Source organism: Aethina tumida, chromosome 1 (genome assembly GCF_024364675.1).
Source record: "Aethina tumida isolate Nest 87 chromosome 1, icAetTumi1.1, whole genome shotgun sequence".
Taxonomy (NCBI): domain Eukaryota; kingdom Metazoa; phylum Arthropoda; class Insecta; order Coleoptera; family Nitidulidae; genus Aethina; species Aethina tumida.
Genome location: NC_065435.1, coordinates 11,371,074 through 11,398,412, shown reverse-complemented (window position 1 = coordinate 11,398,412; position 27,339 = coordinate 11,371,074). Strand labels below are relative to the sequence as shown.

General features: G+C 33.7%; 5 protein-coding genes across 6 annotated transcripts; 3 read left to right on the top strand and 2 right to left on the bottom strand.

Annotated features, from left to right (window-relative positions):
• Nucleotides 1-1,736: 1,736 nt before the first annotated feature.
• Nucleotides 1,737-15,334, top strand: LOC109608788 (neurogenic protein big brain). Its single transcript, XM_020025336.2, has 4 exons — nucleotides 1,737-2,130; nucleotides 4,429-4,555; nucleotides 13,598-13,805; nucleotides 13,864-15,334. The coding sequence occupies exons 1-4, from the start codon at nucleotides 1,815-1,817 to the stop codon at nucleotides 14,968-14,970; spliced, it is 1,758 nt and encodes a 585-aa protein (XP_019880895.1). The 5' UTR covers nucleotides 1,737-1,814; the 3' UTR covers nucleotides 14,971-15,334.
• Nucleotides 15,335-15,679: 345 nt separating this feature from the next.
• LOC109608796 (NAD-dependent protein deacylase) lies at nucleotides 15,680-17,080 on the top strand. Its single transcript, XM_020025345.2, has 5 exons — nucleotides 15,680-16,180; nucleotides 16,230-16,444; nucleotides 16,495-16,628; nucleotides 16,680-16,885; nucleotides 16,991-17,080. The coding sequence occupies exons 1-5, from the start codon at nucleotides 15,869-15,871 to the stop codon at nucleotides 16,994-16,996; spliced, it is 873 nt and encodes a 290-aa protein (XP_019880904.1). The 5' UTR covers nucleotides 15,680-15,868; the 3' UTR covers nucleotides 16,997-17,080.
• A 67-nt stretch (nucleotides 17,081-17,147) lies between these two features.
• On the bottom strand, nucleotides 17,148-27,237 carry LOC109608809 (small G protein signaling modulator 3 homolog). Its single transcript, XM_020025360.2, has 10 exons — nucleotides 26,963-27,237; nucleotides 26,606-26,910; nucleotides 26,179-26,553; nucleotides 23,521-23,651; nucleotides 23,139-23,467; nucleotides 21,806-21,951; nucleotides 18,057-18,613; nucleotides 17,860-18,002; nucleotides 17,642-17,802; nucleotides 17,148-17,585 (listed from the first exon to the last, which is right to left on the bottom strand). Exons 1-10 carry the CDS (start codon nucleotides 27,029-27,031, stop codon nucleotides 17,390-17,392), a joined length of 2,412 nt encoding a protein of 803 aa, XP_019880919.2. The 5' UTR covers nucleotides 27,032-27,237; the 3' UTR covers nucleotides 17,148-17,389.
• Nucleotides 19,364-21,782, bottom strand: LOC109608811 (TAF5-like RNA polymerase II p300/CBP-associated factor-associated factor 65 kDa subunit 5L). Of its 2 annotated transcripts, XM_049961090.1 has the most exons (2): nucleotides 21,309-21,782; nucleotides 19,364-21,248 (listed from the first exon to the last, which is right to left on the bottom strand). In XM_049961090.1, the coding sequence occupies exons 1-2, from the start codon at nucleotides 21,526-21,528 to the stop codon at nucleotides 19,918-19,920; spliced, it is 1,551 nt and encodes a 516-aa protein (XP_049817047.1). In that variant the 5' UTR covers nucleotides 21,529-21,782; the 3' UTR covers nucleotides 19,364-19,917. The 2 variants fall into 2 exon arrangements, with proteins under 2 accessions (XP_049817047.1, XP_019880920.1); XM_020025361.2 differs by having other exon boundaries at nucleotides 19,364-21,781.
• Nucleotides 23,718-26,171, top strand: LOC109608812 (uncharacterized). The gene is made up of 8 exons (XM_049961092.1): nucleotides 23,718-23,866; nucleotides 23,922-23,960; nucleotides 24,020-24,046; nucleotides 24,097-24,141; nucleotides 24,244-24,288; nucleotides 24,345-24,374; nucleotides 24,433-24,471; nucleotides 24,614-26,171. Exons 1-8 carry the CDS (start codon nucleotides 23,840-23,842, stop codon nucleotides 24,716-24,718), a joined length of 357 nt encoding a protein of 118 aa, XP_049817049.1. The 5' UTR covers nucleotides 23,718-23,839; the 3' UTR covers nucleotides 24,719-26,171.
• Nucleotides 27,238-27,339: the final 102 nt, after the last annotated feature.

The following is a 27,339-nucleotide window of genomic DNA, read 5'->3' as shown; positions in this document are numbered from 1 at the left end:
GAAAATTTGCATATTTCACAAGCTGTAGTTCATTTTAATAATCTATTTAAGATATTTGATATATTTCTCGTTGAAAAATATTACTCAAATGGCTGAAAATGATGAAAGATTGCTGAAATTTGTTTCATCAGCTCATTTTTCTTTTCCAAATTCATCTCAATTGGGATTGTCATTATTTCTGGACGCCGTTTCAAGTAAAATGATAAACTGAAAAATATAAATTTGCCTTTATCTACAGAGTGGAGTAAAAAAGGACGAAGAGAAAATTTACATACTTCACAAGGTGTAGTTCATTTTAATAATCTATTTAAGATATTTGATATATTTCTCGCTGAAAAAAATTACTCAAATGGCTGAAAATGATGAAAGATTGCTGAAATTTGTTTCATCACCTCATTTTCCTTTTCCAAATTCATCTCAATTGGGCTTGTCATTATTTCTGGACGCCGTTTCAAGTAAAATGATAAACTGAAAAATATAAATTTGCCTTTATCTACAGAGTGGAGTAAAAAAGGACGAAGAGAAAATTTGCATATTTCACAAGCTGTAGTTCATTTTAATAATCTATTTCAGATATTTGAAATATTTCTCGTTGAAAAATATTACTCAAATGGCTGAAAATGATGAAAGATTGCTGAAATTTGTTTCATCAGCTCATTTTTCTTTTCCAAATTCATCTCAATTGGGCTTGTCATTATTTCTGGACGCCGTTTCAAGTAAAATGATAAACTAAAAAATATAAATTTGCCTTTATCTATAGAGTGGAGTAAAAAAAGACGAAGAGAAAATTTACATACTTCACAAGGTGTAGTTCATTTTAATAATCTATTTAAGATATTTGATATATTTCTCGCTGAAAAAAATTACTCAAATGGCTAAAAATGATGAAAGATTGCTGAAATTTGTTTCATCAGCTCATTTTCCTTTTCCAAATTCATCTCAATTGGGCTTGTCATTATTTCTGGACGCCGTTTCAAGTAAAATGATAAACTGAAAAATATAAATTTGCCTTTATCTACAGAGTGGAGTAAAAAAGGACGAAGAGAAAATTTGCATATTTCACAAGGTGTAGTTCATTTTAATAATCTATTTAAGATATTTGATATATTTCTCGCTGAAAAAAATTACTCAAATGGCTGAAAATGATGAAAGATTGCTGAAATTTGTTTCATCAGCTCATTTTCCTTTTCCAAACTCATCTCAATTGGGCTTGTCATTAATTCTGGACGCCGTTTCAAGTAAAATAATAAACTGAAAAATATAAATTTGCCTTTATGTATAGAGTGGAGTAAAAAAAGGCGAAGAGAAAATTTGCATATTTCACAAGTTTAGTTCATTTTAATAATCTATTTACATATTATTTTGTGAATAAATCAGTTAAGCAGAAGAAATTTTCTTGAAGAACCAATTTGCATAATAATTCATAAAATTGGCCACAAATAGAGCCAGCCATTGATCACATCAGTGAGCAGACATTATTACGGTTTCTTGGAGCCGACTGCATTATGTCAACAGAATGTGTTATTCCAGCCGAAAAGATGTGTGCATATGCATAACCGAAGAGGGCCTCGGGCCTTCGGGCCGTGGGCAGCGGATTCCGTAAGGATGCGTCCCGAAGTCGCATGCGAGACACGAGCGTACGGCCCTCTCCCATTGGCCGGACGAGCCGGTGGTGGGACGGGACCGTCATGTGCTTGCGGTGTTTTGAATTTCGTTCGCCACTCCGACCCGTTCCCTTCGCAGACCGGTCGCAAAAGGGCTCGTACCCGAACAGAAATTCGCGACATCGACATCAGACAAACCGATCCGGAACAATGGGGGACGTGATCAACGATCAAAGTGTCGAGTTCCATCTGGTCGCCTTCCTGGAGAAGCTGGACGCGATCAGGAACGACAACGGTGCGGTGATCGACGGCAACAAAGTACCGGTGCAAGTGGAGATCCGGACATTGGAATTTTGGCGAGCGGTCACGTCCGAGTGTTTGGCATCTTTTATTTATGTTTTTGTGGTGTGCGGAGCGGCCGCCGGCACCGGGGTCGGTGCTTCGTTGTCTTCCGTTCTTCTCGCCACCGCTCTGGCCGCCGGCTTCGCGATGACATCGCTGACCCAGTGTTTCGGACACATCTCTGGTAATTGTTTCTTTTTTTTCTGCACAAACTTTCACTGCGCACTTTAATTAAATAATTCGTGCTGATGACGGGGAATTCGTTTACGCCAATTCAACACTTCACTCGACACCAACGAATTATAACATTCAAGGTTCCCACTCTTTTAATCTCGTTTAATTTTTCTGGAATTCATCCGCGTTCGTTCACATTCATCACTTTGTTAATTTATGTTGGGATTTAACCAATTCATTATTTGGTAATTTATATTTTTGGGATTCCTCGGTCTTTAATTAATTGGTGATTGGTGATGTCTCCAATTTCATCATTGTCATCCAAATCAGTTAAAGACAATGCAAGTCCATTAAATACTAACTTCATCACTCATATTGTCATGAAGTTACTAATTAATTGATATTATTAATTATATTATTATTATTTTTAAGCAAACAATGATGAAGAGGTTTTCAGATTTTTATTTACAGATTTTTCACAATCCACCTGACTTTGAAACCTGAAAATCTTTCACCATCATCATCAACATCAACTAAAGACAATGCAAGTCCAATAACTACTAACTTCATCAGTTACATTGCCTAGAAACTTTAAACAAACATGTGTAACATCTGAAATATTATGCAAATTTAACAAAATTAATCAATATAACAAAATAAGTTACCCCAAAGTAAACTACACTGACTAGACAATGTGATTGATGAAGTTATTAAATAGTTTTTGGCCTTGCATTGTCTTTAATTGATATTAGTGATAATATTTCACAATCCAACTGACCTTGAAAAACCTAAAAAAGCTAAAAACCTTTTCATCATTGTCATCAACATCAATTAAAGACAATGCAAGTCCAATAACTACTAACTTCATCACTCACATTGTCTAGAAATTTAAAACAAACATTTGAAACATCAAAAATATGATGCAAATTTAACAAAATCAAGCAATTTAACAAAATAAGTTACCCCAAAGTAAACTAAACTGACTAGACAATGTGATTGATGAAGTTATTAAATAGTTTTTGGCCTTGCATTGTCTTTAATTGACATTAGTGATGATATTTCATAATCCAATTGACCTTGAAAAACCTAAAAAAGCTAAAAACCTTTTCATCATTGTCATCAACATCAATTAAAGACAATCCAAGTCCAATAACTACTAACTTCATCGTTCACATTGTCTAGAAACTTAAAACAAACATGTGTAACATCAGAAATATGATGCAAATTTAACAAAATCAAGCAATTTAACAAAATAAGTTACCCCAAAGTAAACTAAACTGACTAGACAATGTGATTGATGAAGTTACTATCTAGTTTTTGTCCTTGCATTGTCTTTAATTGATATTAGTGATATTTCACAATCCAATTTACCATGAAAAACCTAAAAAAGCTAAAAACCTTTTCACCATCGCCGCCAACATCAATTAAAGATAATGCAAGTCCAATAACTACTAGCTTCATCACTCACATTGTCTAGAAACTTTAAACAAACATGTTTAACATCTGATATATTATTCAAATTTAACAAAATCAAGCAATTTAACACAATAAGTTATCCCAAAGTAAACTTCACTGACTAGACAATGTGATTGATGAAGTTACTAAGTAGTTTTTGGCCTTGCATTGTCTTTAATTGATATTAGTGGTGATATTTCACAATCCAACTGACCTTGAAACACCTAAAAAAGCTAAAAACCTTTTCACCATCGCTACCAACATCAATTAAAGATAATGCAAGTCCAACAACTACTAACTTCATCACTCACGCTGTCCAGAAACTTTAAACAAACATGTTTAACATCTGAAATATTATTCAAATTTAACAAAATCAAGCAATTTAACACAATAAGTTACCCCAAAGTAAACTAAACTGACTAGACAATGTGATTGATGAAGTTATTTAGCAGTTTTTGGCCTTGCATTGTCTTTAATTGATACTAGTGGTGATATTTCATAATCCAACTGACCTTGAAAAACCTAAAAAAGCTAAAAAACCTTTTCATCTTCTCCGTCAACATCAATTAAAGATAATGCAAGTCCAATAACTACTAACTTCATCACTCACATTGTCTGGAACACCTACAATGCTTGCAGACATTTACAAAATCAAGTAATTTATCAAAAAATGCAGCCTTAAAATAAATAATTAAAGTAATTTATGATAATAATACTTCAGCGACATAATTGAATAAAAAAGTATAAAAAAAGTATGCTTTTAGAAGCAGATACAGGAATAGAATTGTCAAGTTGGAAAGAAACTTAATCAACGTCAATCAGAAACGGACTAACATTCGAATTTCCCTTCCAGGTGCTCAAGTTAACCCGTCTGTGACGGTGGCAATGGGTGTCACGAAGAGGATAACCCTCCTAAGAACCGTCTTCTTCATATTGGCCCAGTGCGGGGGTGCAATCGCCGGCGCTGCATTCCTCTACGGGTAAGTCTCCAGTTCCCCCAATTAATAATACTCCGAGACGCAGTCCGACCGTATTAAATGTCGCACACGTGGTCCGCAGTCTTTTCGTGCTTCCGCTGCCCAAATCCCAATTGTTTCATCGCATGACCCACGTACCAATCTAATCTGCGAAACGGGGCGAGTTGAGGAACGAGGCGAGTTTATAATTAAAAATAAAAAAGAAAATCGAGGCTCGAGGAATGTTTATCACAACAGCTGAAAAAGGCAGGTGATAGCCGTATCCAAGTCTTGGACAGATGGTTGGTCGGGGTACGATGCTCGGGCTAAGTGTTCAAAGCAAATAAGCGGCCTTAGATTCTAGCTTCTTTTTTTTAATAAAACCCACCCAAATTGAATTTGAAATCGTAAGCGTGCTGTGGCTCTGTTGTTGAGGATGGGGTTGAAATAACCATCCATCAACACCCTTATTATTATTATTGTCACATGGGTTTTGTTATGTGTAGTGAGTTGCTTGCTATTTCTGAATTTAGTCAAGGTCTTTCGTGCATCTTTGTCAACCATTGCAATACTTGTTTGTGTTAAAATAAAAAGTAAATATACAGCTGCCGCGAATTAAGGATAAAAAGTATCACTGATGTTTATGTTATACGGTCACGTCATGTGAATTTTGTCTTAACTCTAATGTAATCACAGATGCGGAGAATATTGTCTTACAAAAATGTTGAAGCGGAGCCCAGACAATCAGTATGCACAATGCCAATAATTAGTGGTTAAAGTATAACAACATAATTACAATTTATCTGTACACGGTTTCCTGTTACGATTTCGCAAAAGTACAGGTGTCAATTCGCTTTGACCATCTGTACACGAACACGTTTTCGGTTCATCGGCATTTTTCACAATTGACAAAATATCGGGTGCCCCGTAAAATAAATTTATCGGCAACAAAAGGAAATAAGTCCACGCTGAAGAGTCCCTTTTCTACCTGGTCCGAATTTTACCTGAAGATGGTAGGATGTATTAAATTGTGGGGGAGCACATCTGCCTCTTGAGGAAAGCATCTGAGCATCAATATAATAACGGATAGCATTTATTTGTGCGGCCTGACCGGCCCATATAAATATATACACTGCCGGACAAATGCCGTGGCACAAAAGAAACTTGCCTTGCTGATGTAATTTACGTTTTACCGTAACCCTGTTTTAAATTATGGCGGTGATGCGTTCGTAAAGGCTAATTTGTATCAGTTTTAAGCAATGCAGAACGGTTCGATGGATGCGCAATTAAAACCGTCCAAATTTGTACCTTCGGATTGTGCATGTTGGTCGGGTGCTTTCGTTTCCTGTTGCGTTGTTGCTAAATGCGTTTTGAAATTATACGTTCAAGAGGTTCAGATTGAATAGGACTCCTACAATCCATACAAATTTTATGCAGGAAGACTTGAATGTTAATTCTGGATTAATTCTCTTACAAAATACTCAAGAATTTAAAATAAAACATCCACCATTCAGATAAATTTTGATCAGAAACTCTTGAATGATTGTTTTGGACTAGTTTTCTTAGAGAAGATTCAAAAGTTTCAAGTTGAAATAAAATGTCAAGCATTCAAATGATTTTAAACAAGAAGACTTGAATGTTTTTTGATATAGTTTTCTTATGAAACACTCAGAACTTTCAGGCTAAAGTAAAATGTCTTCTGTTTTGATTCATTCTGATAAGGAAGTCTTAAATGATAGTTCTGGACCAGTTCTTTTGTATAACATTCAAGAATTTAAAATAAAACATCCACCATTCAGATAAATTTTGATCAGAAACCCTTGAATGATTGTTTTGGACTATTTTTCTTAGAGAAGATTCAAAAGTTTCAAGTTGAAATAAAATGTCAAGCATTCAAATGATTTTAAACAAGAAGACTTGAATGTTTTTTGATATAGTTTTCTTATGAAACACTCAGAACTTTCAGGCTAAAGTAAAATGTCTTCTGTTTTGATTCATTCTGATAAGGAAGTCTTAAATGATAGTTCTGGACCAGTTCTTTTGTATAACATTCAAGAATTTAAAATAAAACATCCACCATTCAGATAAATTTTGATCAGAAACCCTTGAATGATTGTTTTGGACTATTTTTCTTAGAGAAGATTCAAAAGTTTCAAGTTGAAATAAAATGTCAAGCATTCAAATGATTTTAAACAAGAAGACTGAATGTTTTTTGGTCTAGTTTTCTTATGGAAGACTCAGAACTTTCAGGCTAAAGTAAAATGTCTTCTGTTTTGATTAATTCTGATAAGGAAGTCTTAAATGATAGTTCTGGACCAGTTATTTTGTATAACATTCAAGAATTTAAAATAAAACATCCACCATTCAGATAAATTTTGATCAGAAACCCTTGAATGATTGTTTTGGACTATTTTTCTTAGAGAAGATTCAAAAGTTTCAAGTTGAAATAAAATGTCAAGCATTCAAATGATTTTAAACAAGAAGACTGAATGTTTTTTGGTCTAGTTTTCTTATGGAAGACTCAGAACTTTCAGGCTAAAGTAAAATGTCTTCTGTTTTGATTAATTCTGATAAGGAAGTCTTAAATGATAGTTCTGGACCAGTTATTTTGTATAACATTCAAGAATTTAAAATAAAACATCCACCATTCAGATAAATTTTGATCAGAAACCCTTGAATGATTGTTTTGGACTAGTTTTCTTAAAGAAGATTCAAAAGTTTCAAGTTGAAATAAAATGTCAAGCATTCAAATGATTTTAGACAAGAAGACTGAATGTTTTTTGGTCTAGTTTTCTTATGGAAGACTCAGAACTTTCAGGCTAAAGTAAAATGTCTTTTGTTTTGATTAATTCTGATAAGGAAGTCTTAAATGATAGTTCTGGACCAGTTCTTTTGTATAACATTCAAGAATTTAAAATAAAACATCCACCATTCAGATAAATTTTGATCAGAAACCCTTGAATGATTGTTTTGGACTATTTTTCTTAGAGAAGATTCAAAAGTTTCAAGTTGAAATAAAATGTCAAGCATTCAAATGATTTTAAACAAGAAGACTGAATGTTTTTTGGTCTAGTTTTCTTATGGAAGACTCAGAACTTTCAGGCTAAAGTAAAATGTCTTCTGTTTTGATTAATTCTGATAAGGAAGTCTTAAATGATAGTTCTGGACCAGTTATTTTGTATAACATTCAAGAATTTAAAATAAAACATCCACCATTCAGATAAATTTTGATCAGAAACCCTTGAATGATTGTTTTGGACTAGTTTTCTTAAAGAAGATTCAAAAGTTTCAAGTTGAAATAAAATGTCAAGCATTCAAATGATTTTAAACAAGAAGACTGAATGTTTTTTGGTCTAGTTTTCTTATGGAAGACTCAGAACTTTCAGGCTAAAGTAAAATGTCTTTTGTTTTGATTAATTCTGATAAGGAAGTCTTAAATGATAGTTCTGGACCAGTTCTTTTGTATAACATTCAAGAATTTAAAATAAAACATCCACCATTCAGATAAATTTTGATCAGAAACCCTTGAATGATTGTTTTGGACTAGTTTTCTTAGAGAAGATTCAGAAGTTTCAAGTTGAAATGAAATGTCATGCATTCAAATGATTTTAAACAAGAAGACTGAATGTTTTTTTGTCCAGTTTTCTTATGGAAGACTCAGAACTTTCAGGCTAAAGTAAAATGTCTTCTGTTTTGATTAATTCTGATAAGGAAGTCTTAAATGATAGTTCTGGACCAGTTATTTTGTATAACATTCAAGAATTTAAAATAAAACATCCACCATTCAGATAAATTTTGATCAGAAACCCTTGAATGATTGTTTTGGACTAGTTTTCTTAGAGAAGATTCAAAAGTTTCAAGTTGAAATAAAATGTCAAGCATTCAAATGATTTTAAACAAGAAGACTGAATGTTTTTTTGGTCTAATTTTCTTATGGAAGACTCAGAACTTTCAGGCTAAAGTAAAATGTCTTCTGTTTTGATTAATTCTGATAAGGAAGTCTTAAATGATAGTTCTGGACCAGTTCTTTTGTATAACATTCAAGAATTTAAAATAAAACATCCACTATTCAGATAAACCTTGATCAGAAACACTTGAATGATTGTTTTGGACTAGTTTTCTTACAGAACATTCAAAAGTTTAAAATAAAACATCTACCATTCAGATAAATCTTGATCAGATACACTTGAATAATTGTTTAGGACTAGTTTTCTTACAGAACATTTAAGAGATTAAAATAAAATGTCAAGTAATGCTTTTTGGCCTAGTTTTTCTATTAGAACATTCAAGTTTCAGATTGAAATAAAACGTCTACCATTTACCATAGATAAATTCTGATCGAATAGATTTGTCTGATTGTTGTTTGAGTTTCAAGCGTCTATTATTCAGATAAATAGTGATTAGGAAGACTCGAATTGATTACTTTGGGCTAGTTCTCTCGCAGACCAACAAAAGCATCTTAGACTCCATTCCGACGTTAACTATCAGTACTTAAATACGTTAATCCAAACACTGTAAACTGACAAAAACTTACAAAAAAGGGCTCGGGCAATTAACACAATTCAACACGTGTGTTTGTCAGAACGAAATCTGTGTCTAGTTAAAAGCTTTCGAAGAGTAGCAACGACCGCTAAGAAACACAACTTCTATTTTAAATTATTAGGGTACAAAAAGTGTCACCCACATGTTTCGAACATCTGTATGAATGCGGTGACCAAAGTCGCGTCACAGCATTATTGTCGCGAACATGGCTGAACATAAAAACAAAGTAAACCGAATAACGTGGGAATAAATTAGGAACGTTTTGATATCGTCGCAATAGGAAGCGTTCTATCTCATGAGAAACAGGATAAAACCGGGAATGTTTTCGTTGCGATTAGGGCACGAAAGTTGGTGAAAATGTCGCTCTAGATAACGTTCATTATCGCAGGTCTGGATGGTTAATTACGGGCAGGAATTCTTGGTGCACGACTGAAAAAACAATTAGGCACGGAATCCGCAATCTCGCACCGCTTTTGTGTGGCCGGTCATAATTCAGTGCGACCGCCATGTACATCTATTATACCAATAAGATAATTTGACCTATAGTTCATTATCAATTGTATAAGAATCTTGTCGTTTAATTCGCTTGCACCAAGAAAACGGGACGCCTTTAAGTTCGTCCAAACTCGGGATTATGACGTCTCGAAATCAGACTCTCAGGCTAATAAAGGTGGATTGAACGGGGGGTCGTCTTTAATCCTTGGATATGGCTTCGATATTATGTTTACACTGAAAAATTTCAAATTCCGCGTGTCTGCAGTTTTTTGTGTGCGTCCAACGTGGCAGGTGCCCACCCTCTTTCAATTGGCCACCGCATGTGCTCCAAAAACAAGTTCATTTTTTCGCATTGTGTTCGTGGCCAGGTCCCCAGGGGTTGAGGGTGGATGAGAATAATATTTTTGCTTTTGTGAGTGTACGCTAGATAACTGCATAGTTTATATGCGACACACTACACATGTGTCTAGTTTGGAAATTTATGGATTAGGAAGTGATTGTTTGCTGGTTTATTATGGAGTTTCTGTATACAAATTCGTATTGTTATTTTAGAGGCGCAGCCCAAGTAACTTACTAACTACTGAGTTACATTATTTTGTGCTGAATTTTCCTTGGTGAAGCTTTAAAATTTTGTCCAAACAGTCTTAAAAATATATGATTCATTGCTAAAAACTTAAAAACAATAAGAAAACGTCCTGACAAAAAACAACTCCTTTTATAGACAGACAAATTAATGAATTAATTGAGTCATACAATATCAGTATGTCTAGAAAAATGTCGAAAGAATGAACAAAACTTGTATTTCAGTAAAGATTATATTATATTGGTATCAAAAAAGAGTACTTTGGAGTGATGAATCTTAGTTGAATAAAATAGGATCAGATGGTACATACATCCTCCAAATAAAAGTTAGGACCCTAGATAGACTACAAAGACTTTGAAACACGGTGGTAGAAAGGTTTTGGTTTGGGGTTCCTTTTCTTGGTATGGTATAGTACCATTACAGAAAATTATAGGTACAATGGACCTTCACAGGTATAGAAATGTCATGAGAGATGTAATGGAACCATTTGCCACCAGATAAATTGATTTTTATGCATGATAATATCCGAAGCATGGTCCAAAATTGCTTAAAAGATAATCGTGTTGAGGTTCTCGATTGGCCAGGGCAAAGTCCGGATCTAAATCCAATTGAAAACTTATGAAACGACATGAAGCCTCCATTGAGACACCAAAAATCTTCAAATTTAGATGAATTGTGGTTATTAATTGAAACAAAATGAATTTCCTAATTAACAAATTCACCCTGGCCACAGTATAAACGATGATGACACAGCTACAACTTGTCCAAATGATCACAGATAAAATCTGCATATCACTATCGACAAAAAACTGCACTATGGGAAACTCCAATTGTCTAACCCAAGTGGTTATCTTGATCATTAAACTCGAATGATACGGTGACATTGCTAAAAAACACGCCCCTAACTAAACAATCACCGACATGTACAAGGGATAAAAATGAATTAAATTTCTCAGTTGAAAGTTTCAATGACTGTATCATATGTGAACAAGTGAATTTTAACTACTGAGGGTAACCGACGTTATGGGGGAGATCAAGCGGCCCGCCATTGTCAATTAACCGTGTTTAAATGACTTCAAACTATTCAATTGAGGCATTGAATTAACTTCGGACTTATTAAACGGTTTTCTTGCGACCAATTCGAACTTGTTTATGATTTACTTTGTTGTATTTGTACAATTTGTCGTGTAATCCGCAGCTGTATGTTTCTATATTAAGACAGGCGGTGGTGCATGGTCTAAAAATGACCTGAGACGAGTGAATGGATTTCGTATCCTTAGATGTTGGGGTGGCAGGCTGAAAGACAGAAATGGAAAGGAAATGGCCAAACAAGTGGTAGAAAAAAAACGCCAGGTGTCCTCCGACCACGTGCTCCGACACAGGGACCCAAGATTTTGGTACAGTCTGATAATGTGCTCAATATATCATACTTTTTATACTATAACTATTTTAGTATGTCTCGAAGGGGATTTTTTCCAAAGTCTGCTCTATTTTTAAATTATTTACCAAAGCGGAAGCACAAATAATAAATTAAATACAAAAATTAGTACTCCATTATCTACAGTTATTGGATCCACATCAAGAACACAATATGAATTTAATAACAGGATCATAATGGGTAATTGCCGCTTGAAAAATTTAAAGGGCAAAAAGTAATTGATCGACCCATTGCCATTCAATAAAACGTAAATAATACGCTTTAATAGCTTCATTATGGGGTTTTAAAGTGCACGAAAGATTAACCACAGTTCTCACAGATATTAGACATGATCCTATCGCGTATTCCCCACGGATCAGGTCCATTGTGGTCAAATTATAGGAGGGCACGTGCCAATTCCCAATCCGGGGTGGGAATTTTCATCAAGCCATTCAAAAGCCAAACCCCAACTCAAAATTGGTTTGTTTAAAACGTTGTACTGTTAATAACTATTCGTTGTGGTCTGTGTACACACACAATGGTTGACAATTATCTTAAGTATTATCAATTTTCTTGATAGCATGTCTGCAGCAGAGTAAATAAAAACAGATAAAATTCATAAAGTTACAAGACATTTCAAGGTAAGGAGAATTCCAGTTCCTTGGTACTTTTCTAAGGGACGAGTTTGGTTGCTTACACAATGTGAATACATCACGCCAATGTTTCAAGAGATGTGGTTTTAGTGAACAAGTGTTCGATATCCGTGACATACGGCAACAATTACGGAAGATCTGCCACCCCTTTTTACAACAGAGGGCCGATAACGTGTGACAATAAGTAACATTTTTACTACAACGGCGTGAGAGTTACCTCCCCTAGACAAGGGTAGTTTTGAATAGTGGTGATTTTTTACTAGGCAAATAAATAGCCACCAAATATGTTCTAGATATCTATTCATAATTCACTGTTTATATTAGGGTAATTGTTTGCAATATGGTGTGGTTTCTAGTCATAGTTCAGTTAGAAACGCCATAAATCTTTCTGGAGTGGATGTGAAAACAATAATGATAAAATAATAGAATAAATTTCAAATGAGTTTGCACCATAAACATAAATGTCCACATATGGTATAATGGTGCCCAGAGAAAGCATAAAATTTGAAATTAAACATTTTTTAACATGGTCTTGATTAGGTTAACCAATATAGGTTTTGTGGCACTATTAACAATATTCTTAATAGTAAGAATTTATTGTTGTTAAGATTTATATTATTTTATTCAGGGGGAAGAAAGAAACGCTCTAGAGAAGAGAGAATGAATAATTAACATAAAATTTCAAGGTTTAAATATTGCTGACATTGCTAAAAACTTAAGCTGCTTCCGAAAAATGGTTTACAATGTTATTACATGTCGTTTACAAATATGAAATATCACATTCAATACAAAAAATAATTCCTTTTATAGGCAGACAATTTGGAAGAATCAGTAAACGAAATTTTTCCTTGTCTTCCAGGTAAATAAAAAATATTAATTGAGTCATACAATATTACTCTGTCTAGTACAGACGTCGACTGAATAAAAAAAACTTGCAAGGATGTATTTCAGTAAAGAAACCATTGGTATCAAAAAAGAATATTCAAACAAGACTAAAGTTACATAAAAATATATTAATTATCCTTCAAAATTTTGGCGAAAAGTATTTGGGGAGTTCAATAGAATAGGATCAGATGGTAAACAATACGTTCAACGTCCCCCAAATAAAAATTTAGATTCTAGATAGACTACAAAAGCTTTGAAACACGGTGTTGGAAATTTTATGGTTTGGAATTTCTTTTTTTACCATGATATGGAACCATCATTTAATGAAATATGTAATGGAACCATTTGCCAATAACAATTCTTCAGTTATTTTTTAATAGTGTATTATTTTGATTTAAATACAATAGAATAATTATGGAAAGAACATAGTATAATTATTTTTAATAAAAAATGGTTAAATAAAAAATTAAAATATTATTTCTTTGTTTCAGAGTAACAGTTCCTGGTTACCAAAGCAACTTGTCAGCTGCAGTGGCACACGCTGCAACTATTGCACCCTGGAAAGGTTTCGCCATCGAATTTATTCTAACTTTCGTTGTCGTCTTCACATATTTCGTTTCAATGGACACATATAGAAAATGGATTGGTTCATCTTCTCTCACCATCGGTGCCACATACGCCGCCTGTTCATTTGTTTCCGTAAGTTCACACTTTCATTGACCAAGCTTCAAAGTTACTTATGCTATTTTTGTTACAGATGCCTTATTTGAACCCAGCTCGGTCATTGGGACCATCCTTCGTCCTCAGCAAGTGGGAAAACCACTGGGTGTACTGGTTAGGGCCACTACTCGGTGGTGTTGTCTCTGGATTGGCTTACGAATACATTTTCAACCCCAACCGTCACAGAAAATTGGAAAATTCGTCTGAAGACGACTCCTCAAGCATAAGATCAGACGAAGACACTTACGACGACTTGGACAAGCCCGTTCCCCCGAAGTTCCACGGTTCCACTTACAACACATACCGTTCAGCCAACGGTGACAGAGGTAACCCCTCTGGGTACTGCCCTAGCTTAACAACCGGAAGCTTATATTCCGCTCCCCCAACTAAACTGGAAAGAGTCGAGTCCCTGTATGGCGGTACCAAATCGTTGTACTGTAAATCACCACCGTTGACCAGGGCGAACTTAAACCGCAGCCAGTCAGTTTATACCAAATCTAACTCGGCAGTCAACAAAGATATCATACCAAAGCCCGGGCCTCTTGTGCCAGCCCAATCCCTATACCCCATGAGACTGAACCAACAACAAAGCCACATACAGAACCAAAACATGCAAAACCAAATGCAGCAACGATCTGAAAGTATTTACGGCGTCCGAGGAGTGACACCAGGAACAGCCAACAGACCCGACAACTACGCCACCACCGAAAGGTCGATCTACGGCTCCAGAGCCAACCCGGCACCCAACGACGGCAACAAGTACGCCACCGACGCCAACAAGTACGCAACCGACGCCAAATACGACGACACAGCTTCAAGCAAGAGTTCATCGACAAGAAGGCCCGAATCCATGTACGGATTACTGTCATCTCAAGCCAGAAGAGTGCAAGCCAACCAAACCGACGATTCGAACTACAGCGCCTTCGTCTCCCTCGGCACGTCACAGCCCAGAAGCAACCCACCAGGTGGAAACAGTTACCATGCATCCAACAATCCGGGAAATTATCCGCAAACCAGTTCAAATAATTATCCAGCCAGGAGCAACTCAGAAGCCAGACCAGCTCCGCAGAATCAACCGTCTACTTCCAGCGCACCCTCCTACCATCACCAGCACCCCCAGCATTCCCCTAATCCGCAATATTGACAGAAGCATACTTGGTTGTAAATAGCAACGCTTGCAATTGTTTTAATTTAAATTAAATCAACGAAGAGCATAAATGCTGCCTTCGCAGCGTGAAACTGCCAAAGAGAGATTTGGATAAGATCGTCACAGGAATGTGTGATATGATGGAGAGCTAACTTAAAACGTTGTATTTTTCTTGTTTTGGGGATGAACATGTTGTTGATTAGTACGTAAGTCGTAAGATAAAACAGATGTAAGTTTGACTGTGGCATTTTTAAATATGTGTACATATATATTTCATGTATTTTACTCTACTTCGTATTCATTTTGTTGTATTTTATCGCATAGATTTTAGGGATATTCATAAAATAAAATTAGAAATTAGATAAAATGTGTTTATTTTATCCCTATTTTAATTTTACATCCTTATTTAAGATTTATTGTTTAGATAACTAAATAATATAAATTTAATATTACAATAAATAAAAATATACTCAAAATAATTTAATTAAATTAAAAACTTATTTAACAAATATAATATAATCATATTAAATAATTATTGTGTTTCAACCAAAATTTAGAACCGTTTCTTTGAGAACCCATGTTTATTAAGACTATTATCTATTTCTATTCTTTTTTTACACCCTGTATAGAAACAACATTAGCTGCTCTGTATATCAGTTTCTAACGTATGCAACCAATACTACAACTTTTTTAAACAGCATCTAATAACAGTATTATTTATATCAAAATTTATGTAATCTCTTTTATAAAATAGTTTATAGAATTAATTATATGATTATCTATACGTAGAAAATAACAAAACGTAGTTCCATTATACCAATAGTGCTAAAAGTTTGTTATTCGGACTTTAACCTCAATACTCATTTACCTTTTGGAATATTTATTTCCAAATTAAATGATTAGTTTTGCAGGTCATCGTTTACTTACCACAAAAGCACCACGGCTGATAAAAATGTCAAAACGAAAACTAAATGATTATGCAAGTTTCCAGCAAGTTTTAAAAGATTCACAAAATATTGTTGCACTAACTGGTGCCGGAATATCTGCGGAATCTGGCATTCCCGTTTTCAGAGGTCCTGGAGGATTGTGGAGGAAGTATCAGGCAACAAGTTTAGCAACTCCACAAGCTTTCAGAACTAATCCTTCATTGGTCTGGGAGTTTTATCAGTACAGGAGAAATGTTGCCTTCAGCAGTGAACCAAATAAAGTAAACATTGACGATATTTTCTAAGAATTAAATAACGGTTAGGTTCTAGGCCCATTTGGCTTTGGCTAAATTTGAAGACATATGCAAAAAACAGGGTAAAAGCTTTGCTATTATTACACAGAATGTTGATGGTTTACATAAGAGGGCTGGTTCTCAGGAAATTGTCGAGTTACATGGTGCCTTACATAAAGTTATATGCACTAAATGTAAGAAAATTGAAGAAAACTTTGACAGTCCAATATGTGAATCCTTAAGAGACAGGGGGTAAGCAATAAGAAGTAATAAAACTTTAATTACAAGCTATAATTTCACAGAGATCCTAATAGTGAAGACCAAGAGCCAATCCTGATAAAGGATTTACCCAAATGTAAACATTGTGGATCATTAGTAAGACCATATATTGTCTGGTTTGGAGAAAATCTAGATGCAGATGTGATGAACAAAGCCAGTAAGTCAAATTACAAATAATTATAATATTTCTCATAATTTCCTTTTGTAGGAGATTTAATAGACAATTGTGACTTGTGCCTGGTAATAGGCACATCTTCAGTTGTGTATCCAGCAGCAATGTTTGCACCATCAGTTGCGGCCAGGGGAAAACCAGTTGCTGAATTTAATTTAAATGAAGAACCAGCTGATGATCAATTTTCCTATCACTTCAGTGGAAAATGTGGCACAACTTTGCCAAAAGCTTTAAATATAGAGGTCTGAATCAGGCACAAAATATTTGCTGCTGTTATATTTTAATTTTTAAAACTAACATTAATTTTATGTTATTGAAATGTATTAATTTATTTCTTGTATTTTTAGATGTAAATAATCGATTTTGGTGCATTTTCCAGTTGTTGATAAAATATTTTAGTCTATATTTTAATATAAATAAAATATATTTCCATTAAAGAGTTTATTTATTTCCCATGTAATTCACTTATACACATGCCCAATAAAAATAAATAAAACAAATTAATTAGTCTTAGATTTTATTACAACAGCAAAACCATAGTTAATTTATCTCTTGTGATAAATAAAATAAATAATTTTAGCTTTAATTAATCACAAAAGTGCATTATTTGTAAATTGAAACATACTGGACAATTATAAGAAGTCACGCTTCAATAAATATTTAGTATCTTTAGAAAAATAATTTATTTGTATCTTACATTTAAAGCCGATGTTAAAGGAAACTTTTTAAAGGCGTTTGTTTTTAAATTAAATATCCCAACTAAAGAGATGGTGTTTTACTAGCATATCACGGACACCATCCTTCAGTGGTTGATTGTTTGATTCCTTTTTAACTGGCAGTTCCCAATCAGGATTCAAGTTAAAGGACAATTGAGATAAAATTCGCAGATCACATTTTATTTGTACCCATCCAGGACTATATACAAACGACCATGGGTGATACCTAAATAAAAAAAAACAATATGAATTTGTAATTTGCCTTATTAATACAATTTTTACCATTTTTGGACGACTTCGCTTGATGAACACAATACTTCTAACCATAAGTGCAGTACCTGTTCATTTAAACCCATACATATAAGAGACCTGAGCTTCACATCCATTTGAGCATGTGCATTATCATGAGTTAAATTGACTGCTTGAACGCAACGATACAACAACTAAAAACCAAATTTTTATATACATGTTGACTTTATTTTAAAATTTAATTGGTTTACCTCCTCTGGAGTGAGAACTTTACCATCCTCATCCAGTCTATAAGTTTTACACAGTACTAATCTACTGTATACTGAATTAAAGTCTTTTTCCACTTCTTTTGTTGCAGATTCTTCTATGAACAACCATGGGTGACATGGACCACCTGCAATAAATTTGATTAAGTCAAATTTTACTGTTTTGTTAGTTTAATACTGACCTAAAAAATTAGGCCTCTTCATCCCATGTTCCAGTACTTGTTTTATAACAGGACATAGAGTGCCCCTAACTAAATCAGTCACAGTCTCTGATATACTGTCATCTCCAGCACTGCTGTACTGTTTGCTTCTTTCATCCAACAACTGAACAAACTTGGCCGGAAACCATCCTCGCAGCCCGTTCAACTCGCCGACCCAGCAATGCTCGTCCTTTTGGCTTATTATCGTTATAATGTCGTTTTTCCTAAACCCTAACTCATCGTCGTCGTGCCTCTCGAAGTCCAGCAGCGCCTTCGCCCTGCGCTTCCTGTTCTTCGACACGTTGATGTAGTTGGCGTGGTCCTGAGCGTGGCTCTCCATCGAATAGTCGGCCACCAACGATATTTCCGAACTCAATTTCGGATCCATTTGTAAAAAGTGACGGGATATCTGCAAGATAGCCTCCCGCAAGTCCACCAGGATCTCCGTCTGTTTGATGTTCTTCGATTTTATGTCGTCCTCGTTGTTCTCGTTGAACAGCAGCAGCTGGATCACCGACTTGTTCTTTTTGATTTGCCGCCTAAAAATGGTAAACAAAACATATTAAAAATCCCGTAAAAAATACTGGTAATTGTTGTTTTTACATATAATTGTGTTGGCCACCCTTGGCACTTTGTATCTAAGGTGGGTATGACGATTTTCAAGAATTAGTTTCCTGCAATTAAATCGTCCGACACCCGTCCTGGCCAAATTCTAGCTTCCTTGAGCAGTATTCTAATTAGGTAAATATATCATTCAAACATTAATTGGTTGTTTTGTATGTCGATGATCTTGTTATTTGTCTTGTAATTTTATTGGAAGCGAAATGTCATGGAAATACAATGTATGTTATAATTTGAGGTTCGAGTCGACGAGTTGCTGATCTTCTGGATACCAGAGAAGTCACTGTAAGTTTTTACTACTCTTATTTATTCGTGTTTACACTATATATTTACTATCAGAACACAAGACTTACATAAATAAACGGCAATATATAAAAATAACGAAAATTTCAAATTTGAAGTTTTCAACTGTCACAATGGACGTCAAAGAAAAATGTTTAAGTAAATAATTATTCATGCAGTGTATTCAGTTTTAGTAAATTCACATTCTGAAAGTAATAACCCAATTGTATTACAATAAAATTTATTTCAATATATACACAATACATACAAATAGATGGAAGAAAGGAAAAATATTTTGAAATCATCAACTTAGCCTCAAATAAATATGTAATAAGGTATTTTCTAAGTAATTCACGTATTAATATCATACAAATGAAACAAACGCATTAAAAAACAAAAAAGTTTATTTTTTATAATAAATATAAAGGTTTCAATAAAATATTTGCTACCTTAACCAAAAATTACCGGTGCGCCCCACTTGTTAAAACTTGTCAGTATGTACATCAATTATTAACATCGTCAGATATACATAAATAATACATCAAATTGTAAGTATTTACACCCTAATAAATAACAATTAAAAAAATGCAAATCCTAACAAGGGGACCTTGTTTTATAACATAAATATGGGAGGTATGTAACAATTGAAATAAATAAGAAAGTATAATTGATACATTTTATAAAAATGCATGTCTAAAAAGCCCTAAAATACTTTCTGCATAAATATGCTAAAGATCATAATCAATACGAAATAATTGACTTAATGAACACAATAACTAAAAGCCATTATAAATTCTACATTTAGGAATCTTGTTTTACGTATATTGAAAGTGGCAGTAGTTTCAATCACTGGGACAAAGCTGTGCTTGTTAAAAAATTGTTTATGAAAATGGCAAGTCTTAATTACAAAAACAATAAATAACATGTCTGAATCACAATATTAAGAGGTGGTTGTAAGTGCCCCAAAGGTACCGAAGGCATATTCTAGTCCTATTAGTCGATTATTAATATATTTTGTTGTAATTGGATCGTAAAAGCTTTCTTCTAGATTCTCTTCCATTTTGCCAAAGTCCCAGATGTAAATGATGCCATTACAGGAGCCTCCACACAGTAGCTTTCCATCTGTACTCCACAACAATTTCAGAACTGGTTCGTGATAGCATTGTAATTCTACCAATAACTTCGAAGTAACTAGGTCCCAAATTCGAATCCGTTTGTCTTCACTGGATGTAGCTAGGCAATGTCCTTTAGGGTTGAACATTACTGAGTATATTGTACCTTTGGCACCACTGAACAGTCTCAATGGATTTCCGTTTTCCACACTCCACAACCTTACGTTTTTGTCGGCCGAGCCGGTGGCGATGTATAAACTGTTTGGATGGAAATCTATTGAGGTAATCGATTGTGTGTGACCAACAAAAACCCTTATAGGCTTTCCTGTTTTGGTGCTCCACAATCTGGCAGTTGTATCTTGAGACCCAGAGACTACATATTCACCATTTGTACTAATTTTTGTGCAGTAAATGGGGCCCACATGCCCATTGCAAATATGACTAATGTTAAAATTTGTTACATCATATATACATAACTTTGTGTCTGAAGAACCAGTGCATAAAAAAGTATTATTATTTGCTAAATCCATGGTATATACATGACCTGAGTGACCAGTTAGCTTAATATCACCATATTCTTTGTTATTTAGTATACTATCAAAACTATGTATAGGCTTCAGAATGACGTGATTGTTTTCAGCAAAAGCCATCAATCCAGATTGTCTTTTCATTAATCCACTACTTATTAGCTGTTTTGTATTGCTTATGTTAATATTGAATATTGGGCTAGATTCACTGTTTAATTGTTTTATTATATTACTAAGTCTACTAGAATTTACATGTACATCATTCATTTTCCTTTTGGAATTGATTTGTTCTTCACCGGTTTCATTTTGCACTTCTTCCACCACTTTAATTTCAAAGTAAGTCTGTAAAACTTCCAGGAATACGACATGGCAATTTTCACCTACAAACTTCCTTAAAAGTAGATATGACTCCTTGTAAAGGTCCACTAGGTACTTATTTGATCTAAATCTCTGTAGAATTGACGTATCTTTGTCGCTGGCTAAACTGCTTATTAAATCTTTAACAACTATATCACATTTTAACTTGTCTACAGAAGGTAGGTGGCATTTGAAGAAAGCAGCAGCTCGTTCAGAATTTCCTCCATGTAGAATGTCCAGGTACAGATGACAAAATAAAGGCCCCACTATGTATTCTATGTCATAATGATTGTTTTTCTGTTTTGTGAGTTCTTTCAGCCATGATATGAACTTACTGAAATTCTGGTCTATCACAATCGGGTCACTGTTACAGCAGCTGTATAAAATTGAATTTGGACGTGAGGCTCCACTCTCCACTGCGGAATGCGTCAGTAATTCCGTACCGGACACTTCCAGAGGGCAAACAGATGGATAATTCCTCCTGTGCAGATATGTTGATATTACATTTTGCACTTCAATTTGACGTTTCCATCTGAAGAAGTCACGTACATCCATAATACAGGATACCGGGCCAATTATTTGTTCTTACAATTAAACAATTGTAAAGTCACCATTTTACTGGAGACGCAAAAACATTTTCCCGTTAATATTAAATTAATAGGTTAGGTATCAACAACATTTTCACAGCGCGTACTGCATTATCGGTAAAATGGCGCCAATTTCGAATTTAAGGTTAGTTTCTGTTTACGCCGCAACACGCAACCCGCCGTACGCATATGTCAAAACTAACGTGCTCGCAAGTTTACGCTTGCGGCTTTTCAAAAGTTTTTACCTTGCCAAGTGCTGTTTGGGGAGATTAGGGGCTGCTTCCGGGTTACCGACCAGCGTTCCTTGGTCCGCCATCAGGTATGCCAAGTGTCGTCTTCTGTATGTCTCTATCATCACCTCATTCAGGGAGTTTGTCAGTTGGAGGGAAACCTAAAGAAAAAAGATAGTTTTATATGACATGTACAATGTATTTTACATAATTTTAAGTCCATAATCAGGTCTTTGGTTGGAATTTGTATACATGTATGAAGTAATTTGATAAATTTTTGATAATTTTTCTGTCACTGAATTGTTTCGAGAATCTGTTGTATGTATAAAATTCTAAGTCAGGCACATACTACAATACTTTTTTGTGAATCTCTAAAATTAGAATATATTTAGCTATTTTTAAGTTCCTAATTAGGTCTTTGGTTGTAATTTGTGTACCTGTATAAAAATAATTTGATAATTTTTCTGTCACTGTATTGTTTCGAGAATCTGTTGTATGTATAAAATTTTAAATCTGGCACATACTACAATACTTTTTTGAGAATATCTAAAATTACTATATATATATTTATAGCCATTTATAAATAATTAAATCATTTACAAATATAAAATATGTTCAATTTTTGATAAAAATATTCTGGTACTATTTGTTTTGATATCCTAAGCTGCAATTTTGTATTATTTTAAACAAAACACGATTACAAGAGTTTAAATATAATTATTAAAGGTGCTTAAATGAAATTAAATAATTTTTAAATACTTTAAATATTTAATGGTCTTATTGGATTATAAGAAGTTTAAAACATTATTATAAGAAAATAATTGAAACTTGAAGCTGAAGGTTAAAATGATAATAGTAGTAGTAGAAAATGTGTACTACTGTAAAAATATTTGACACATTAAATATCACGTTTTTAATTTCATATTAATCTCTAAAAGAAAACCTCGGTATAAAGGAAGTTTCAAATATTAAAAGTGATTGAAATTTAATTATATATATTTTTTAAATTGTTTCAATGATCTCATGAGGCTAAGAAGTGAAATAATATTTTTAGTTTTAAAAATCTCCTAATTTGAAGCCACTAACAATTAATCTTAAGTAATAAAACATGATGGTATTATCATGACAAGCCTCCTGGTATCTAAAATCCTTGCTTAATTATATTTATTGCGGCAATAAACACAAACTTATCCATAATTTATGTAATCTTAATATTTTATTGTTCCAAAACCTCCTCTTAAATTATTTAATTTACGTTCATTTAAGTAATTAAGCCATATAAAAATACTTTGTGATGTACTGTAATGTATGATAACCTATTAAAAATTAATACAACAAACTGCCTCACCTCCAACAATTTTTCTACATCATCCACTTCACCGGGAATATCGGCCAGAGCGTTAAAAATCTGAGCGGCGTTTTCTAACTGTTTAATTTGCGGTTCCTTCATTTTCAACATACTGAGCGTGATTTGGAACAAAACAATTGAGCCTTCAAAGAAAAACAAGTCCCAAATTCTCAGCAAGATCTTCATGTGAACCACACTAGCAAATAGTGTTAGGAACCACTGCATTGTTATCAAGGACAGTTCTATGTCGTGGTTTTTGAGCGTTTCATCTATTTCTGGCAAATAATTTCCGATTAATGTGCGTAGTACCCTTTGGTCTGCTTGAATTCCTAAAACAAAACAAATTGAATTGACTTTGCTTTATTAGGATACATTTAATTACCTAAAAGTGTTGAGCTGTAATAAGAAGCTGGTAGAAGGTCTTCCACTATTGTGACCATTATCCAGAACGCCTCCTCCTCTTCCAATAGAAGCAATAAAGATGCTGCTATCATTCCCATGCCTTGACAATATCTAGAATTAATAAAGTAATTAATTTTTTGTGGTTAAATGTGTATTTTCAGGTGAGAACAACAGCCCAAAAATGAATAGAAAGCCCAACCCAAACGAAAGGGAAGATCCCTTGGACGTATGTTTATGAGTTATTTAATTATTAAATATAACATTATATTTTTGTTTAGTTTGACAGTTCCTTGAGCTTTATGGACCCAATTGAGATCGAAGAAGATGTAAGTTAAATTCTTTACATCTTACATAATATGATATATTTTCGTTATTTTTTAGTTGGACATAACAAATCTGGAAAGGAGTCTACTGTACGATGTAAGTACTTTTTTGTTTTAAAAATAATATAATATATTAATTAATTTGACTTATTGTAGATGGGATTGAGCCCCCAACAGGCCAATGTAAGTGGTTTTTAGTTATTTTTGTTGAAAATGTAACAACTTATTACCAGTTTCAGTTAGGAGATTTATCTGAAACAATTGCACAGTTAAGCCCAGTGAGTATAGATTTCAAATGTCAATAAATATCATTCATATTTTATTGATGTTATAAAAAAGAACTAAATTATCATCTTGCTAGTAATATTGTTTATTCACAGGATAGTCCATATGAAGCATCGCAACCACACACAACCAACGAACAGGTATATTCAAGCACTGTAATTAATTTATGACTATATATTTATTGTTATTATTTTAGGGTGATGGAAGACATCTGATTGGAGAGGACGTGAGTAGTTCAAGCTATTGTAAATACTTTACATTACACTTAAATTTCTTAATTTTAGGTGGAATTATCAGATATGGAAAGATTCATTTTGAAACTTGTAAGTATGGACAATTTATTAATATCAACATAGTTTTTAAAAAATATTAATAATTGTAATAGAATATTAATATTTTCTTTAATTACCATAAAATGTTCTCCATTAATATTAATAAATGCCCGTAATTCTTATTATCGTATAGATGGAAGATAGTGATGATGAGGGTGTACAGGATATACGACCGAAATTGCAGAAAGCACCTCAGGTCCAATATTTGCCAGAATATCCAGATCAATATGTAAGTTAAAATTATAATAATAATAAAAGTATCCTTAACATAAACAATTATATCTTTCAGTCGAGTATATTGGAACATTCAAGAGTCTATGAACCTACAGAGGAGGAAAGGGTATGAAGATCTTAGAAATAATTAAATAAATGTTAAATTATGTTATGTTTTTTTCAGTTCAATATGTTGTCAAACATAGAAAAATTGATTATAAACACTGTAAGTAATCACAAATAGAAGATCCATCACAGAAAGTGATTTAAATGTTTATTTATTTTCAGTTTCGTTACAATGATGACATCACTAAATCAATAAAGCAAAAAGATGAACAAGATGTAAGTAGTATATTTTAATGTGACAAAACTTTATTAATTTTTGTTAACTTTCAGAAACCTTTGCAACAGTGTGACCCACTACAATATATTGATGGCATACAATATGTGAGTAAAAATTTATTACTATTATGTAAATCAATATAGCATGTCTTATGATAACAGAATAGTAAAAATATTAATATTGCCGTTGGTTGTCAAAAAAAATTCTTTTATTAATTTTCAGACTCGACAACATCAACTATATTTATCAACAATGGTTGGAAATCTTCCTAATGCAAGTATTATTAAGTACATTCTTCTTAGTTAGTCAAGCATGCTGAAAATGTAATTGATTGTTCTTTATTTCTCTTTTTATTTTGAGCATTATCAATAATTATAATCATTTTAATTTTCAGAGATATTCAAAGCCAGTCAAATCACCAACAGTGATAACAATTTTACCATCTGTGAGTATTATTCAGTGTTTTTTTAAATAAATTACTCGATTAATGATTTTTTTCATAAATTTCAGGCACGCAATGTCTCAACTACAGTGAGGCTCCAGCCAAACGTAAGCGTTAAAAAACCACAACTAAGTGATAAGTAATTAATTGTTTTAATTAATTTACAGGCTACAAATGTGCCAATGTTTCCATACCAGCCATATATTGTGGTGAGAGTGATCGATTGTGTAATCAATTTGTTCAATCTAATTAATTGTTTTTTTTATTATTCAGTATCAAACACCAGAAGCTGCTTCCCAGGCATCACAGCCAACATTATTGGTAAGCATTATTTTCATACTTGAATGAATTATTTGTGCTAACAGATTTATTTGTTTTAGCCCCTGAATCTAAGATTGGTTGCACCTGCAGAAGGGGAGGTGAGTGATTATTATTTAGTAATTTAATTTAGATAATTACTGCATTAAATATTTTTCCTTGTTTATACCTTAATATACACACACATGCATGAAGTAGATATTTCTGAATTGTGATATAATTTAAGTATGACTAACTATAGTGTTTTAAAAAAGTGATATAATATTTCAGATAATATAAGTAATAAGATATCTGGCTAAGCTCTAATACATAGTTGTTTATTTATTTTAAAAAGTTCTTATCTTATATTACCAGAATTTAAATAAATTGGAAAAATAATTACCCAATATCTGGATAAAGCCAAGCAATTCCTCTTAAAATTCGCCTTAGTCTAGGAATTCCTGTGCTGTTAATATTACTATAGCAAGCATTTGTCGGCATTGTATGTAATAAGTCTTTTTCAATCTGTTTCGAAGTCATCAGTGAATCATTGCTGGACATTTTGACAATATCCTTGTAGCTCAGTTCAGACTGTTGTTTTTTCTCTAATGCTCCAGACATTCTCATCCACATTTGAGGTCTCAATGAATGAGGTATACCAGATCTAACCATAGTTAAAAGTTTATCAGTTCTTGGCAGTCTTACTTCAACTTTGTCCCATGTCAAATCAGACACTTCCTTATTATGAGAAAATTCCAAATGTGCCACCCATTGTAACCTACAAAGAAACCATTTTATGACCATTGCAAGCAACTACCAACAACTCTAACCTATGTTGTGGATCCTCAACAAATGGAATGCCTAGAAGTTTATTGGAATTTTGTTCAGGACCGTCCTCCTCGTCGACGCGAAATCCGAACTCATCAAATCTGTATTCGGGCTGGGAATTTGGGTCTTCTGGCACAACAGACAGCTTAGCCATCAAATCTTGGGGCCACATTGAGGGTGTTAAGGCAGAAAACGGCCCACCCGGGCTGGGTGTCAACATATCGTTCACGTTTAATCCATCAGCGAAGTTTTCAATGAATGAATCACCTTCAACAATGTCTGCTATCGCGTTTTCTAATTCCCTTTTCTGAAATTGCCCCAAATTTTATTAAATAGCCACCCAGTTGTGGTCAACTTACGTTGTGGTCTTCTTTTCCATCGTACCCTTCGTGGTCTCTGTCCCGAAATAAGGATTTGGCTATGTCCATTTTTGTTAATTTTTTATAAACAATATGTTATGGTAAAATAATTTGAAAATTTTGGATTATCCTTGCCTCATCCTCATCATTCGCGAGTCGGGTTACAAAGACGATTCGAATTCGAATTCATTGTGTACACAATCGTGGCAAACACTTCTCACATTTTATTTACAACTAAAATAAATTTTATAATAATTTTGACGTAGTTTGACTTGAGTAGTACGGATTTTCATTGTAGAGGGCAGCTTTCCTTTGCGCCTGTTCGTTGGTGCTGTCGCTTTCTAACACGTGGGCACCGATGGTGCGTGCTCCTTCCT